At 38.7% G+C, this 19,037-nt stretch overlaps 1 protein-coding gene across 5 annotated transcripts in view; it reads right to left on the reverse strand.

Annotated features, from left to right (window-relative positions):
- Window positions 1-19,037, reverse strand: part of SYT9 (synaptotagmin 9) — a 73,594-nt gene that overhangs the window by 19,641 nt on the left and 34,916 nt on the right. For all 5 annotated transcript variants that reach the window (XM_030038169.1, XM_030038170.1, XM_030038166.1 and 2 more), the window contains exon 3: window positions 16,992-17,538. In XM_030038169.1, the coding sequence (XP_029894029.1) occupies window positions 16,992-17,538 (547 nt within the window). The remainder of the gene's footprint in view (window positions 1-16,991; window positions 17,539-19,037) is intronic.

A 19,037-nucleotide genomic window follows, 5' to 3' on the forward strand; every position in this document is an offset into this window, starting at 1 on the left:
TTTTCAACAGGCTGCAATTAATTTGGATTAGACCTCAATTTTTTGTGAAATACCGAGATTGAAAAAACAAAGAAAAACAGAGGTTAATAGCATTCTAGTGTGCAGTATCTTACCATACAAGCTAACCTGGGTGGGCCAACCTTGCTGACTTAAAAGAAAACTCTTGATGAACATCACACAGATGGAAGGAGACGAGAAAATAAAACCCTCACGGTTTCAAGGCTAAATGGTAGCTTGTTGTAAGAAGGGGAGGCTAAATTACATGTTAAGTGTTCACTATCTCTAGGCAAACGTGATCTTGAAGAAAATGAAGCAGCAAATCCATTCTAAGGCATAAAATTATTTCTACCATGAATTATTTGTCAGTTACCTCTTGCTTCCATTCTGACATAAGTTGAAAGTAATGTTTAATTATTTCAATATCCCACTAATAATGAAAATCTCAAATACACCCAAGAAAAATTGCAAGGGAGGAAGCTGGTTTTAAAAATCAGGTAACTAATCAAAATATTTTAATCCAAAATGTCTTGCCTGGTAATATTTTTTTTCCTAGAGCGTTAAAATGAAAATGTCAGTTTAAACTAAATGTGTATGCAAATTAACAGATTGGCCTTTCGCTCTACCTTGAGCTACAACGGCTGCACGCGAACTTACAAATCCGCTAAAGCATCAGAAGATGCTCTGCCTTCTAACCCCACTCAATCATCTGTTCACGTCCAGGGACGGAAAGCAATCGGGAGGTCAGGGCCCCAAGGGCATTAACGGGCCTCGCCGGCCCTGACCACCCCCCAGGGCTTCCCCCCCAGCCCACGGCCCGGTCCCCACGTCGGCCGGTCCCCACGACCAGCCCGGTCCCCACGCCGGCCGGTCCCCACGACCAGCCCGGTCCCCACGCCGGCCGGTCCCCACGCCGGCCCGGCCCGGGGCTGTCGGACGCCCTGGGGCTCTGCTCTCCAGCTCCCCGCAGACGCGGCCTGCCCGCCCACGGGCCCCGCTGACCCGGGCCCACAGGCCCCGCTGACCCGGGCCCGCGGCCTGGCCTGGCGTGGCCCACCCCCACGGAGCCGGCTGAGGCCGGGGGCTGCCCCCCGGCCCCCCGGCCTGCCCTGCTCCCTGGGTGGGGTGGTGGGACGGGACCGGCCCGGCGAGGTCCTGCCCGGCAGCGCCGGCGTCCCCCGCTGCCCATGGCGTCTCAGCCCCAGGGAGCAGCCAGCCCTCGTGCCCTGCTCACGCAGCCTTAGCTAAGGATAAAGTCTCGCAGAGTGGCCGTTCTGCGTAAAAAAGCTAGTGTAAACGTGCTGCCGGAATGAGATGATATTGAAGCTTTGGCCCTACTAACGGTCCCTCACCTTGCCTTAGCACTGAATGTCACTCTCAGTGCAGGCGTTTTGTGTTGCGTGACGCAGCCGTCTTTCATATCGTGCGTTCTGAGCACATCATTCTGAAAAGGAGAGAAACTAAGTATCTGGGTAGTGCTGAAAAAAGGTGGGGAGAGTCACAGTATCAGGAAAAAAAAAGATGTTCTTTTCAGTCCGTGTAAGCACCTGTAGCGTTTTCTGGACCTATTCATTATCCTCACATTAGGTGCTCTGTGCCGACTTCCTTGCTACTCAGGCTTAGCACAGGTTGTATGCAAAAAGGGTAATAAAGAAAGGCCATTTTTATAAATCTGAATCTACTTTTAGTCTAAGTAAAAGTTTGCTCTGCAATTTTGGTTTTGAAGAAGTGGATATGAAAAAGAGAATGGTCCAGATAATACAGTATGCTTGAAAAATAGAAAGCTAATGTCAAACTATGTTGCAGTAGCATGTCTTTCTTGCCATTCCAGAGCTTTTCTCCGAGATACGTTTAATTTATTTTTTTTTTTTAATCAGATATCTTTTGTTGGATTTTGCCATTTGCTGGGTAATTCCACCCCAGGTCTAATTTCAGTAGAGAAGATATGGTGGCCCGCTCTACCCTTTTCTGTGTACGTGCCCTGGAAAGGCCAGGAGGGGATCATTCTGCTCAGGACTCTAGTGTAATGAATGCAGAAGCTGGAGAAGCACATGTGCGTTGTTCATTGTAAACAGGCAGCGAAGAAGCGCTTTGCCCCTAGATTTTGACCACTTAAATATAATGGACTCCTTTCACAGACCACTAAAATAACTATTAGTGAACAGTGTATTGCCATTAATCCAAACTCTGCCTAATCATTTAAAAATTCTTGTGATATCTGGAAATCAAATCCAAGTTCAATGAAATCCCTAGTGTGCCCTTCCTCTCTCTCTTTCTGATCCTTTTTGGCTTGTCATCCCACTAAAAAGTACTAAAAGAATTATGACCTCTGTTAATAAGGTATACCTATGGCAGACTTTTCAAAAATAGTATTTTCTATGTGCAGCTCCCTTTAATTTCAGTGCCCATTTAGCAGGTGGGGAAAGAAACATGGTTTTATGAATCTATTTCTCCTATTTTTTTTCTGAGTTACGCAGACATTTTCTTCATCATGATTTAGATTAAAGTTACTTTTTCTTTCAAATAGGTACCTTTCCTGGGTTTCCCTCTGATTTTAAAGCTAAGGATCAAGTATCTTTCTGTTGAAGTTTCTTCATGTGTTTGTTTCTCTAGAGACAATTCTGTCGTGTCATGTCATACACCCCCTCAGTGTCAGGAACCACTGAAAATATTTCATGTTTTTTCTGGTAAAAAGTAGCTTTTTTTCTAGAGCTCCCTGATGTGGAAATCATGTTACCTTTGAAGTTGACTTGACTACTATTAAGTGGTGCAACTAAATACAAAAAGTTGGCTTGTGATTTGTCACCTGTATAAACAATAACACTGATGCCCTGCAAGACTCAAATGCACCATCCACAGAAAGTATCGATATAAGAGAGAGGGTGAAAAGGGATCATTATGGCTTAAAAACATGTCTGAGAGCATTCCATGTAACCTTCCATTAGACTGAAAGCACAACTAAATTTCACAACAGGCATTTTACTAGTAACACTTCTTTATAAAATTATCCACTTTTAACAATAGAAAAGCAATTTCCGTAGAAGTTTCATTTACTTTTTAGCAATTTATTTAAATGGGTCATATAGAAAAGAAAATCACTGCAAATTTCAAAGCGAAGCAGGCAAGATAAAGAGACTACTTCACTGCTACCCATATTCTGTTAATGGATTGGATGAAAAGGTATGCAGTTGTACTGCTTTGATTGTCCTTGCACAGCAATTCCATTTTAATTGCAAGTTAAATGGAAGAATATAATCATGGACGCTAAGGTTAATCCTACAAAACACATGTATTAAATATGTCAAAATAGACAAAACCCCTAAATCTTCAATACTGCAAAATTGTCTCATTTTACACCTTAGAATCTCTCTGGTTTTCAAATACAAAAGGAATTAAAATAATAGAGGGAAGAAGGAAGAATGAGAATGACAATAAAATTAATGATAACAAGACAGTGTCACTCCAGAAGTGTAAAAAGAGGACTGCTTTCATCCTTTATTTCTTAAACCACGCTACAAAGAAAACTTCACGTTGGAATCAGGAGAGAAGTTGGGATTTTGGTTGGGTTTTTTTAAGGTTGGGGGGGAAACATGGGAGAGAAGGTTCTGTTTCCCCCCAGAGATGCTACTGACAATTTCATAACAGACTGCTATGTAAATTTTGCTGACTGCATAACATGCCAGTATGCTGTTGGTATATAACCCCCTAAGGGCAAACCTCCCTCCCGCATCTCCTGAATCAATGCCGTGGAAAATCTGTGGTGATCTAGCAACAAGGGGTTACCTTCCCCGCTTCTCTTAGGCAATGCAGGAACATTTCAGTGTTTCTCAGTATCTTAATTACTGATGCTGCCCCAAAGCTCATGCAAATCCAGCTACCCTCCTTTCTTCAGACACAGTCCTGGACTGTCGCCATTAGGACACTTAGGCTATGTGGATCTGGTGAAGGAGAATTTATGCTGTTGCCATGTATCATTCACCTACCTTGCAAATAAATAGAATATTTTAATCTTGAAGCTGCTAGGCAGTTTACCAATCCAGTACTACATCTCCTTAGGAGCTGTACAGAAAAAACAGCTTTAAAATAAAACTAAAGACTGTGAGGAAGCTGAAGGAAGGGGAAGGAAGAAGACAGAAATCCATTTTAGAAAATGCAGACTCTGAAATAAAGTGTATCATCCAGGTGTCTACAGTGTGAGCAGGGGAAGATGTGATTGTGTACAGTGTGATAACAGTTCTTTTTCTGTAATACTTGTTCTCTATCAGATATGCTTGTGCCTCCCTATTATATTTAGATGTGTACTGTAGGCAATTTTAGGACCACTTTAGTGAGCATGTTTTCTCTCTTAAAGAATGCACAGAGGGTACTGTAAGATGTGAGATAAAGAGAGCACTAAATATAGAAGTGCTCTAGTGCTTTAAGTCCATAAAAGTGAGTTGAAAGAACTTCCTTCTCTTAGAAGACTTTTCTTCTAACTTGTTTTACTTTACACGTGCTACATGTGAAATGTACCTACAGAGGAAAATTATTTTTTTCTGTGGCTTGCTTTACTCTCTTCCTCATGGCATGATATGCATTTGTGTGAGGTGAGTCTGGTGAGCTGCCCAGACTTTTACCTGGTTACATTTGTATTCAGAATAACTAGTGTTATTAAGTACATACTAGCCTACGGGTAGGAAAAAAAAGTTGCAAAGTCTGTGAGTGACTTAGTGAACAGTATCTCGCAGTCACTTAGATGCCTTCTCAGATTTTTGGTTTAGTTTCTTGCAATTTAAATAATTTGATAGTTTTTAAATGAAATCAAAGTTGTGAGTTGACTTGTCCTAAATGGCAAGTTCACTTTAGAACTCTGTTGCTTTGAGAATGATCAGTGATTCTGGGTACTCAGTTTGACACCTTAAAAGGGTCTAACTTCAATTTTTTGGAAGGAAGTATGATTCTGAAAGAATTTAGTGTAGTTATCTCTGACCATCCTGACTCCTAATTTTGGAGCAAGACTGTCTGAAAAGAAGGATAGTATCCTTTTTTTGTGTGTGCTGCTTTAGCACTGAAAGATTTCCTGAAATAAATGATTTTTGAGAAGGACAACAGAGTAGCTGGATGGGGGTGAGGAGAGTGAGCATCTACTGCTATATCTACTGGTTTGTTTTTAAAAAAATATCTATATTTTGATGAAAAAATTATTACAGTTATAGATAGGATGAAAAGCTTTTTCTATGTTGTTTTACCATAAAAGCTTTGTGTTGAATGAAGTGTTTCTCGCTGCTTTCCCAAGAATGCTGGCACCCTATACACTGATTAAAGTGAAGAATTTGGAAAAGGAGCTGGCAAATCAGAAACTCTGCTGAGCTACTGAAAAGAATGGGTCAGGGGTGCTCACTGCAGAAATCTTGAGAGAAAATAATCTATTCTGTTTTCATTCTATTAGGACTGCTGCAGCCACTCAAAAGTTGAAGATGTGGATGTAGAACTCAGGTCATTCCTGATGGAGAGATTTCTATCTGCTTTCTTCAGGACCAAATTTTATAGCTCACTCATATTTTAGCCATCAAATTTTGGGGGAGGGGGAGGAGGAGAAGATTCAAACCTTTGTTGAGCAGGTCATTGTCACATATTTATTTTGCAGAGAGGAATAAAAGGACAGTAATTTGGTTGTTCTGCTGTTCTAGTGAATTTTCTGATGTACCGCTCAAGTTGTTTAGATTATTTCTTGTGGCTTTTTGTACTGTTTACAAGATACTATTCCCAAACTATAGCAACAGGGTATGTATGAAATCTGAGCTTCAGTGGGAATTCTTTCCCTGACTTTACAGTAGAGTCAAGATCTCATCCCGAGTACTACTCATTTCTACTTGCATAAAATGTTGCGGTCCCAACAGAGTGAAATTTATTGTTAGATTAGCATTTACTGTAAGATCTGTGCTCAGTGGAGTACAGACATTGAAAGGTTTTCATTATTTTAAAGTGATTCCTTTCTTCCTGATGATCATAAATAACTCTCTAGGGGGCTTGAAAACAAAGTCTGCTGTTTTCTTCCTATCTTTTTTGTACACACTTTTATTTCCCTTTACTGCATACATATTTATTTTATTGTTTGGGTTGTTTAGAAGAGTTATCGTAATGTAGATCAGATGGTTGATTAAACCACAGCTGGCTTTTAAAAATAATTATACAACCCCAGCATGCTTTTAAAAAGAAAACATGTAAAGGGTTCTATGAATTCTGAAAACAAATATACAAAATACAGTATGGGGAATTGTTATTTTCCTCTTCTGTTTTAACTTTCATAGTGTTTGAGTAGCAGTTTCTATATGAATAGAAAATGTTAGATATTGTGTGATATTGCTAATCTCCTATTCACTACTCCTTTTAAAATAATTTTACTGCAAGAAATGGAAGAGGAAATGCTAGGTAGGAGGAGCGGTGGATTTCAATGACTCGTACTGTGGCTGTTAGTAATTGGTTGCCTGGCAAACAAGGTTATGCTTTCTGATGTTGTGACAAACTGCTATTTTTAAGATGCCAGTTTTGGCCCAAGTATCTGTGTGGGGAATTTTATCCCAATAGTTCGTATAATCGGCTGTGAAAACCTCCATCAGTTGTTTTCTATTCCCTGCCTATCACAAGCAAGATGCCAAAACTAGTTGGAAATCTTCTTCCAGACGTTGTACGTAGCTTTAATGTTGAGTTTGTCTCATGAAAGGAGTAGTGAATGATTAAGCACTCACGAAGGTAAGCTGTAGCTTCTGACTACTGGTTTCTTGAGTAAATAGAGCAAGGTGTTTAATCAAGCAATGAAGTGCCAGAAATGTAGCTATACAAATCTCAAATGTCATGATAACACAGATGTTGCTAATGCAGCCTCGTCATTTGAGCCTGTCACTTCACCAAAGTACATGGTGTGAAATACTCATTCTAATTCTCTGTGAGGGAGCCATGGGAAGGCTCAGACACTGCAAAAGACTATATGCTTCATTTACCCACGTGAATACTTCCAGTGACTTCAGTTGGGCTAACTACAGAAGTTATTATATCTGTAATTCTACAATTTAAGTGTGCATTGCAAATTGCCTTTCAGTGTTTGTGAGGACGAGTGAAGAATTCAGAGGTTTGCATGTGTTTGTCATTTAATCCTACCCAGGCAAGCACAAAGTGATGTTGCAGTGGCCTGTTGTATTTTTTCAGGAAACACTATACTTTATACGTTGTTCCTCATACATGTATAACTTTCTGAATGTTTAGAGAAATGTATATGCATGAGGAGAATAAAACAGTGAGTTAAAATGAAGATCTCTGCTGTAAAAAGTTAGTAAACTTGGGACTAATAAATCTTGATATAAAGCTTTTAGTCAGATTATAGGTCCCCCAGTTTTGCCATTGTTTCTTTAGCCCTGCTCTCAGAAAAATAGCTCAATTGCCATGAAAGAATGACATCTTTCTGTCCCTCTTCCCTTGGATAGTTTGGCTGCCAAGTAATCTATTTTTTACAAACTGAAATAGCGGAAGAGCATAGCTATGTATCTTTCTGCAATAATCTGAGCAAGGTTCTCTACAGAGCCTCAGAAGTGGCCCTCATGCTCTAAAGGGCTGGGGACTGAAGAGATAAAAGCTGTCATGTACATCTCTGAGCCCTCCCAGGGACAATTAGGGCCCATATAATATCTGGTATTGTACTTGTTGACCATATAACCAAATCTTAGCAAAATGTAGTGTGTGTGTGTCTTTTAAAGTTTCTACTCTGATTTATGTCAGTTCAGTTGTTTGATCTTTTATTTCTTTCAAACTACATTATCAGCTGCTAAAAGTCTCCTAGACTTTTAGGAGAAAAGCTAGAAGATATATAGATATAGATATAGATATATAGATATGAATGATATATTGTTCCCACAATATGTCCTTCTCCACCAGTCAGCTCAAACCTCAGCTGCAACTCCTAATGCTTTCCCCCCACAAAGACAGTGGGGAGGTCTGAAGAGAGCCCTTGTGTGATTATTTAGCAAATGGTATCATCTTTTCTTAATTTCAGCAAGCTCTATAATTTACCCTATAAGCATAAAAAACATGCCTCTGAAGCACTACAGTTATGGTCCAGTAATTCCTTCCTTCTGTACAGATGATGTTTTGTCCTCCGTAACAGGACTCTGGAAAGACCCTGGAATCCTGAATGGTTGAAGTGTGAGACAGGTTACACATCCTCTAAAGTGAGTTTGAAAGGGGACAGAGAAATCTTTTGGTGAGAAGAGCCTGTGGGTAGTGGCACTTTATTTTTCTACCTATTTACCTGGGACACAGGTGTACTAGAAAAGATGAAGTCAAGACTGTACCCCAGCGAGCACACATTTTAGGTAATGTTAGGATGGCAGCCTGTCAGTTATGGTGTGCAGGAGGTGCTTCCCAAGTAGCTAGGCTATCCCCTGCACAAATATCCAGTATGTCTTGGTAAGAGTTCAGAGCACAGTTACAGTTAATCCCTAAGTAAATAATACACAATAACAAAATAGTCCACTTACTGCTTAAATATAAGACCATGGGAAAATAACATGAGAACTGGATAAACAGACTATACACAGAGGAAAACTGCAAAACTCTGAAATACCCTGTCTGGTGGAGAAAGACGCCTGATGGCTGTGGTATCTTGTGGGGATTAAAGACTAAAAATGGCTTCACATAAGTACAGTATGTTCAGAGGGAAGAATACTTTCAAGTTTGGCTCCAAATATTGAAACTAAATTTAAAGAGTAGGACTTTTCAGAAATTTTGACGAGTCCACAAGCTATTGAAATGCTTTCTGTGACCTCTAGTAGAAAAAAAGACAAAGTAAGCACTCCCAAAACTGTTCAATAATTAAATGCATGTTTGAAGTGGTTTTTTTCCCTGCCTGGCTAAACACATGTTTAAATTGAAAGTTATACAACCCTGTAGAAAAAAGGCTATGGCACGGTCTAATCTTGAATTACGTGCAGAATGGTTACAGCCAAGATCACCTTAATACGGCTATTTTAGCCTTAACGCTGTGCAGGTGCTCTTTGCTCATCTTGAAGAATTGCTGCCTATGAATTGTAAAATAGTAGAGCAATTTTTTCTGTGTTTGCGGCTCCCACTAACAATTTTGGATGGCATAATTGAAGGACAGGCTTGGCTGACCAGGACCACATTTTTGCTTTATGTGCAATGTGTATGTTACTGTGAGCTGTTTCACTGAAGGCTATCTCTGAGAGCCTTGTTTAGAGACAGATTTCTGGAAAAAAAAACGAATTGGCAGAGGATTGTGAGAAGAAAGGAGAAAGGGGATGTGTAGAACAGGGATAGTTACAGACTCTTCCACTAATCTAGAAAAACAGGAATTTAGGATTGGGTCTAACCTTTCTTAGCATGCAGCTAGTGTGTGGAGGAAAATGTTCTTCATACACTATTGCTGTTCTGGGGCTGTTGCACCAGGGAAACATGTATGATATAAAGACAAAAGAGGGAGCTCAAGAATATGCAGCATTGATGGTCAGGGTAAGAACCAGTGTGGAAACCAGGATTTTGTTTTCATAAGGAATTTTGAGTTATTTCAGTTTTGAAGCAGAATATCCCTCGCTTGACTTGAAACATTTTGCTTTGATAAAAAACAGGATGTTTTGTTCCTATTTCAACTTTCAAAATATTTGAAAATATTGCAGTAGAAGGGCATTCCAAATGAGAAATCAAAACATCTTATTCCGAAATGTCAGTCTTCTCAAAATATTGACTTTAAAAATTTTTTTTTTCTTATAAATTCTTTAACTGAAATGGTCCCATTTCTGCTACATGGTTTTTTTGTTTTGTTTTGTTTTGGGGTTTTTTTTTGTCTACTTTAGTTTTGACTTTGTTTCTTTTGTTTGTGTGTTTGTTTGTATGTATGTTTTTTGTAGAGAAGTATCCAGACTGAAAAAGCTCACTTGAAAACTCTGATGGCCATACTCCCGGGTTCTGTAAACTTCAAGTGGTATATACATATACGCACAATTCTCTGAACTATCATTTTCTTAAACTAGTCCCAAAACCCCTATAAATGTTAGCTGAGGCTTCACTGATATTACAAGATTCATCCTGTTTCTGACCATGCCTGTGGAGCTACAAGGCTGTTAGATAATCACTTGCACTGAATAGTCACCATTATTTTTAGAGCCAAGCTTGGAGTGCTTGTACCACTGACTCGGGACCAGCCTAGCTACATCTCAAACCATTGCTCCTCGAGGCATTTGACTTTTTTTTACTTCCAACCATTCCCAAGCTTTATTGAATATTATTCTTACAGTTACCCAGTTGCTCCAAACAGAATTAGGCATCTGCTGTCTTTAAGGTTTCTGACAATACATGTCACTATTTTATCTCTACCCCATACAGTTGTATGAAACTGTATCTGTCCTTTGTTTAGCCATGTTGAGTGCTGCCTCCTCATCATTTAAACGTGTGTCATTTCTGACAAATCTTCTCCTACCAAGTAATTAGCAAAATCATTAGATTAAAAAAGAAACACAAAAAGACAAAAGGAAAAGCTCAGTTTTTAAAATGAACGCATTTAAATAGATGCTTATTAAAAAATGTAAAAACCATAGGAAAAACACTGGCTGCAGCCGTTCTCCACTGTACGGTGACTACTATACCTGCTGTGCTGATGCTGAAGGCTAATTAATTTCTTGTTCATCCTTACTATGGGTATCCTTAGAAATCTGAAAGATTAAAGATCTATGACTTTTCAGCATTTTTTCGCTATGAAATGATTCATTACACATGGACTTTTATTTTTTTCTGTACATTTGATTACATAAGAATAGTCAGAAAAAATCATGAAACAAAGAGTGACCTTTGTGACTTAGGAGAAGATGAACAACCACTGATCTGCCTCTTGAAGGTAATTATGCTTCCTGTATTCTTTTGAGTTTGGATGTTTTTGGGTTTTTTTTAATAAATCTAAAATTTAAGTGAGGTGAATCTTACCTCTTGTGTTTACTGCCTTAATTTGTCTAGCCATTAAATAGTTGTTGCTCCTTAAGCTTTTGGCATGCTTGAACGTGGGCAAGATATATGGGTATGTAAATCTCTCTTCTAGAGAAACTTGCATTTGCAATTCAATTAAATGGGTACGTGTCCACATCAACAACTGATTGCCTCCTGATGCCAAAGCCTATGCATTTTAAAGAAATGGAACATAGGGTTAATACCAGATATGTCTTCTGTATTACAAAAGAAATCAACTAGTCTTTCCCATTTACTGCTACTGTCCTAAAAAGTAGGCATGGCACTTAACACTGATGGTTTGAATTTTAATTCATATGTAGAGCCAGAGATTTTATTTGTTTCTGTTCCTTCTCAAACTGTTGAGTCCAAAAATTTTGTTAACCATTGTAAACATTTTAAATGTTTTTCTGAGATCTTGCTCAATGCCATCGCTTTTCTAAACCCAGCAACTTGCCAAAACAGGAATTTTATATACTGGCTAAAACATCTTGACAAGCTAAACATTTTTTAAAAGCGGAGTAGTGGACTTAGTTGACTTACTGCCAGCTGCAGTATCTCTACACTGCCGAAGAAGATAAGCAGTGCTACACAGAATGGATTAAGGCTGGTGCCAGGAATCTGCAGATTCTGGACCTGGTCTCATTTTGGCTATTCAGTAGTGTCATGTCTTGAGCAAGCCACATCCTTCTTGTCTGTGTCTGTTCCCCTGTCCATGAATTAGGGACAGTATTTACCTACTTCTTTCAATGAAGGAAGTTTATTTTCCTCAAGTTTTGAGGGTGTAAGCCCTAAGGATTATGACCTGCACCTATGCATGTGCATTTGGCACACATTAAATTGCTCACAGCCTCTTAGCAGGAGTGGTCCAGAGCAATGCAACCTTTGGGGAAGTTTTTTTCAGTTTGAGGACAGACTAGAGTTTTGAACTGTAGAAGATCTGGTAGGTTTGGTCAGGTTTCAAAGTTTTAGACTTTTATTATGCTTTCTATAAGGAACTGACTGAAATACTTTAGTCTCTTTTTGTCTCTCTTTCACACATGCTGTGGTTGGCATTAACATCTCTGAAACAGGGAACTTGAAACTTCCTTCCGGTGATGTTACGATTCTAGTTGCACCTCAGTTATACAATATAAATGCCTAAAAATACAAATTCTCAAATCTTTCTTTCTTGGTCAAACTTGAGAACAGCAGCAGTGACCAATTAGCATTTTTAGAAAACACAATTTCAAATACTGATAACCATCCTACTTTTTAACTCTCTCTTTGTCAAACCACTAGCATGTATACCAACACGCAACTTAAATTCATTTATTTTTTAAAATACGGTTTTGTTTACTGCTTCTGTGCAAAAGGAGTTCAGCATTCTCTGACACACTGTTTTATTCTTGACCACTACCTATAACCTAAAAGAGCTTGATGATTCTTAAAAGCTGATGCAATCATTTTCTTGGCTTTGCAACTTCTAGCATATGCTGGCTCTTTCTGGATGTCAAACAACTTGATATATAGCTCATGTTTCTTTACAGCTTTGAACTCTCCATGATTATCTTTTGGATTCTCAGCAAACCATCCACATTCTCTAAAGTCTGTGACATGTTACTTCTCAAATTCTGTATGTATTACCCAGGGTTTTCTTTCTGTAATTTCTTCTCTGCTCTCTTTCTTTTGGAAATATTTTTCTTCTATATTTTCACTCTCCTTTTGTACCCTGATATATGTTTTTTTAAGTTTGGGGGCTGGATGCTACATTCATCAAGGCTTAGCTAGAAACAAAAGCAGAAGTACTTCAAAATAGCTATATTCGAAACAGAGTAACCTTTTGAATCCTTTCTAGTACTTTGATTGTTTGCAGATAGAGAATAAACCATGGTTTGAATCTGACCAACTGCTTTCACCTTTATCAGAGTTTCAATTTACTTCACACATTCACAGGAGGTGGATACAGCAAACAGCCTCAAAGGAACCACAAGATAAGGATAAATGGTAGCAGTCAATATGGCAGCTACGATTTATAGAATATTAGGTGCATAATCACTGCAAATCTTGTAAATATCCTTTGAGAATATAATGTTATAGAAAGATTCATGAAAACAGGTTAGTCTGGGATGTTCAACCTCAGGGTGAGATGAGAGAAAGTTGCCAATGGGGTGTTGTGAATAAGATTTTTTTTTTTAAAGTGTATGTATATAAGCTTAGACATTCAGAAAAAGAACAGTTTTCGTTGTACCATGCCTAAATCTCAAGTATAACTATATTTGACAGCAGAAAAGATAGCATCAATGTCAAAAGCTACATATACTATAAGACCAAAGTCACAAATTTGCCTCCTAGTAGTCATTTTGGAAACTGCTGGCCCAGGTAAGAATGCAAATTTATATTGTTCTTTCTTACTCTGATTATCCCCCTGCTTTAAGTGGAGGCCACTTTTAAATACTCCTCTCGTCTAGAAAGATCACCTGTTTAGCAACTGACAAAGGCCAAGCATTTTGAGAATGCAAACAGCCAGTATGAACCAGAGCTAGGTTTCCAGTTCCCAGAAATCCTTCTCTGTGCCCTATAGCTGCCTGGTGATGTTTAACAAGCAATTCTTGAGAAAAGATTTTGCTTTCTGGGTGCAAGTTATGCAAGTGGTTACATAGCATCTTCTGAAAGAGAAGGTTCTCCTTTATCTGAAATGCACTGACAGCTTCCTGTCCTTCATAGTTGTTTATTTTATTTTGTGACAAAGCCATGTATTTTTGCCTGATCACATTTGAGTTTGCAGATGGCAACCAAGGAAATATTAGCAACTCTTTTCTCTTCAAAACATGTCACCAGTCTATGAACATTACAAAAACCAAACAAAAAACCCCACCCCAAACCCTGAATATGTTTGAGAGGCTACTAAACAAAACATACCAACTACTGAAACCCAGCCTAAAAATAAAGAGTATCATTTTTCTTGATGGGCCAGAAACCAGTGTAAACTGTCCGGTAGATATACAAACAGCTTATCTAGTTCATTTCATGTTCATCTAAAGTTGATCCACTTAATTATTTCTTACATTAAACAGCCCACTGCTGCTGTTTTCTGGTTAGAAAAAGTGTCACTGTTACAGGAGAGGGATTTTATGCTCAGAGGACCTGGGATTAGAAGAACAATCATTTTGATATTGGAGATTTGTGTTTGGAGGCAGATTGCTTTTGAGCGTGTAGAAAACTTTTATGCTGACATGCATCTATGTTATGAAAATTTCAAACTCTGAGATGGTAGCAGATGTTATAGTCCAAAGAACCCAAACTGTTGGTTTTAGATAAAAAAATCTTCCAGTCTTATTAGAAAACAGAAGAAAGCACATGGCATAATAGGTCAATTTAATGGCATTGTTTGCAGTAAAGCTGACATTTCAGGCATAATCTGCAGTGCTCACTTGAAGTAGGCCATTTTGCTGGGCAGAGAAGGACTTGATACATTCTTTTATATTATATATTTATATATATAATTATATATATAATATATCAAATTGGATTAGAACATAATAAAATGGAGAATGTAAAATAAAGGCCTTTGGGATCGCTGGTTATGCAGTGTAATAAGATGCACAAGGAATTAAAATGAATGTACTGTTCAGAAATATGACAAACTTGTCATGTGTAGTTGTGCGGACCTTCCCGTCTTCTAGTACATTTGCTTGGCTTATCCCTCCTGAGTTGCACTCTTTGTTGATCTACATCGAGTGAATTTCCTTCAGTAAGCTTGCCTAGCATTTGTCTGTTTTGTAATTATTATTATTTGAAACGATAAGATAAAATGATTAAAAACCTGCTCCAGTTGATTCAGTTTCTGTTTGTAACCATAAACTGCTCAACAGTGCTCAAAACTTTGCTAAAATTTATTTGAGACATTCACTAATACTGCCTGCTGGCCTGGTCTGGAGTGCAGCCACAGGAGCATTCACTTCAGCAGCTTCACTGAGCAGCCTGTAGGATTCAGCTTCTGCTGTCAGTCTGGGAGATATCTAAGCTACACAGACAAGAAAATGTGCTGAAACTTGGTTTCTTAAATGATGCTTGGAGGGTTTCTCATAACTTTATGGAGTAAGTTCTAACCTTTGAAATTTTGGAAATGTTAATTAGTAAGCTGAGTACTCCACACTTTCATTTATCTGATACTCTTATCTCAGAACTCACATTAGCCAAAATTGGATTGTGTCTCCTATGTACCATGAGTCATTTGCTTTGAAAAGGTCTCTGTTAGCCGAAAACCCAATGACAAGTCTAGATGGCAGGTCATGTGTTCTGTTTGGATAAACAGGGTTACACTTCACACAGGCATGAATATTAGTAGGAATTAATAAATGACTCATGTTTCGGTCCTGAATTTAATTTCAGAGATCACAGAAAATCTGAATACAAACTATATGCTGCATCGCTTTTGAAATTTGGAAGGGGAAGTGATTAAAAAGAAAATACCAGAGCCAATCTTTTGCCTAAGTTAAAGCATGGAAGAAGGACTAGTACATATCAAAGCAACTCCAGCGTGCATGTGCATTCAACTTTCAGTTAATTGTAAAACTGAAAAGTTGAGCTTGGGACACTTAATGCTGTACAAAGGCAGGCTTTCACTTGGAATGACTGTCATCTGCTCTGTCTTTCCCTTGTGGTTGAAGAGCAGTAACTTCTCATAGAAAAGCCAGGTTCACCCTTCTCTGACACTGAGCATCCATGCCCCTGCCTGTACCTTGGGTGAGGGAACTGCTAGTGCTGCTGCTGCAGTTCCATTCTAGTGTGGAAGAGGATTGTGCAGTGGGTGCACAGCATGTTCCACACACGAATATGGAACACTGACTAAGAACACTCAGAAATCGCCTTAGAACCAGAACAACATCAATTTTCAAAAACAAATCCATCCCCCCCCCCCCCCCCAAAGGATTTAATCAAATTTGGTCTGTAACATGGGCATGCTACCAGATCACGGAGGTGTAAGGTGAGGGTCTGAATACACAAAAGTACTTGTCTCAACATCCTTTGCTTTTCAATGGCTTCTTACACTGAGCTGAACATATGCTTAAATGCTTTCCTGAACTGAGGTCTCACAAACTTACACTTTGATCTTACTGCTAAAGATGTTTGGTTTATTTGGCTCTAAAATGTGCACTCTGTTTGAGTACGGTTTGACATAGCAAATGAAATAGTTACTGACTCTTGGCACTAGTACCTTCACCTTTGTGGATTTCTGTAATGTATCATTCTCACTGAAAGTCTGTTCTCCATAGGATGCACGTGATTAATTTCTAATAGTATTACAAGGAGGTCGGCTCATGTTTTGAGAAGAAAGTTCTTTCTCTTCCAAAAGTATTTTTTGTGATTTTGTACCTAATCACTAATTGGATTCCTGCACAGAATTTGATACCAAAGACTTTGGGATAACAGAAATATAGACTTGCTTTATAAGTTTCCCATTTCACTATGTACCAAAGTGATGCCAAATAAAGAGTTAAACCAATTCAGTGTGTTTCATTGCTTTCATGGAACAGCATTGTCTGAACTCCGTTGCCTGGATTATAGATGTGGTGTTATCTCACTTTATGAGAATATAGCCTTTGAAGGACTGAAGATCACTAGGTAAGAAATCTTGAATCTGCAGTTCTGGCTGATTAGTATGCTGTAACTTATGTGGCAAATTACACAATACACAGAAAGACAGGCAAAATAAGAAAAGTAGTATTTCCTTAAGTAAATTTTAGATTAAGTAAGATTAAGAGAAAAACATTGTCTAGCTTTTCTAACCTATCAGTACGGCAATGACTAAATCCACTATCTCCTGCATAAGACATTCTTTAATATATCCAAAGAATAAGAAATGAGGACTGAAAATGTACTGTCAATTTCCTTGGATTAAGGTCAAAACTTCAGAGAGAATAGAGTATTTTCCTTCATAAATTTATCAGACAATTTCAGTTACAATCAGATTAAGGAAATAAAATCAGAAACAAAAAAATTTCAAAAAGAAAAATTATAATACTTACATTGGTGACATATTCAATATCCTTCCAAATATTACATTCCCTGGGAAAATCTGCCAAATCTAAAAAATTATCCACTATCACTTGGCCAATCAAGTCATGCCTGGAGAATCTGTCAAAGTCATACACAGAGAAATGGAGTTTCCTTGTGTTCAGATCATTGTATGGGACAGTAAATAAAAAAACTTCATCAAATACTGGATTTAGGGTCTTTCTGTGCACTTTAGTCTGGTGTTTTGTTTTCCTGTCAGGAAGCAGATATATCTTCACATATGGGTCTGAAGTTCCAGAGAAGTCCTTTGCTGGCAGGTTGATGGCCTTGTGTATCTTCACTATCAGCTGCTCTAAATCACAATCATATTTCAGAATAAAGTTCAGTCTTCCACATGCCTTGCTATTACTCCTCCGGCTATCGTCTGTGTCCACTGATCTTTGTTTATATAGCTCTGGCTTAATGCGGCCAATCCCCGTCAGTTGCTCCTGTTTCTGAACCTGCTGGATGTTGAAGTCGGGGTTGGAGAGGTTGAGCTGTCTTCGGATTGAATTATGCCTTAAGTGAAAATGAAAGAATTGAAACAGATTGTGTTGAAGATGATAAGAATCTGTGCACACACACTAAAGATCCTGTTCTCATTTGATGTGTTTTTGTAATGTATGGTGGGGTCAGATTTTCAGTCACATAAAGTGATAAAGCATGATACCCAACAGTTGTGAGAGCTCACCTTCAGCATTAGACTGCTAATATCACATAACTTTCTGTTGCTATGTCTCAAGCTAGTGGTATGCACTTTCCAAACCTGGCTGAAGAAAGTGACAAATGCAAATTCATGGCCACTGCAAATCCAAAGGATCTGCCTTACTGGCAAGGATAATGTGATATGATAAGAACTGTCGCTGTTCTTATCAGTTACCATTTTCAACTGAATCCTTTGGATTAATGCCTATGAAATGAGTAACATTATGTAAGTGGCAGCAGGATCTGGCCTATTATGCCAGCTGAGCTTGCTGATTTTTGGTTCTAAAGTAAAGCTGGACAAAGGAGGATAATTCCTGACATCTCTGCATTTTAATTACTTGTTGATCTCTACAACTACTTCATTTACAAGTGAGCTGTTCTGGTCTGAAATGGTTTGTTGAGCACCCCAACAATTGTTTTGTTTTTTCTCTCATACCTGGTGTAATAAGCTCTGTGGTACTTTGGCTGAAAAGCTCCTTTAGTTTCATTACTCTGAGGAGAGAAAGTTGCTTTTAGCTTCGGTCCAGTGAAATTTATTACCTGGAGTCACTCAGGTATTGTGATTGAAATTTCCACTTCATGAGATGGTAACAGAAAGCAAATTTGCAAACCCTGTCAGGGTAGTGGGATGTGAAAGCTGGATTAGGTAAAATCCTAATCTTATATGAGTGGGATTCCACTTTGTTGTCCTATTCATATGCAGCAATCATTCAGTGTATTGGAGTACCACGAGCTGTGGTTGAACACAGAAAGAGCACGTGGAAAATGCTAGCACAGGATTAGTCCAAAGCTATTTATGTTGAATGTAATCAGCAATAATTCCTCTGCTATCATTGTTCATTCATTCCTTGTAAATATGTGTTTATGCATGCTTGAAACAGGAACAGCCTCTTAAATACTATCCTAATTTTTTTCTCTTGTTGCACAATAAATACATTTTATAGCTATACATTAGTCATTTCCACGATAAAATATTATCAAGTCACAAAAAAAGATTTTTATCGTTCAACCCTTAAGCTCCTCATCGCAGCGGGAGGTGCAGAGTACCCTGGGGAGGAATAAAAAGGAGAGTACTGGAGAGATGGCTTAGCGAGGATTGTAGCAGGGGCAGGTGCCTGGTCTCTGTGGCCACACAGGAAAGCCCCAGCTGGCTACCCAGTTATGCCAGAAAGCAGCAGAGACAAAGGGAAACAAACAAAGGATGCAGTACAAGGAAGATGGGCCCTCCTGCGGAGTGAAAGAGTCTTTTGGAGAAGAGCTGGGCAAAAGTAAGGGGCGATGAAAGAGAGGAGTCAAGAGCAAAGCCTGTATCA

The sequence above is a fragment of the Aquila chrysaetos genome, chromosome 16, assembly GCF_900496995.4.
Source record: "Aquila chrysaetos chrysaetos chromosome 16, bAquChr1.4, whole genome shotgun sequence".
NCBI lineage: Eukaryota > Metazoa > Chordata > Aves > Accipitriformes > Accipitridae > Aquila > Aquila chrysaetos.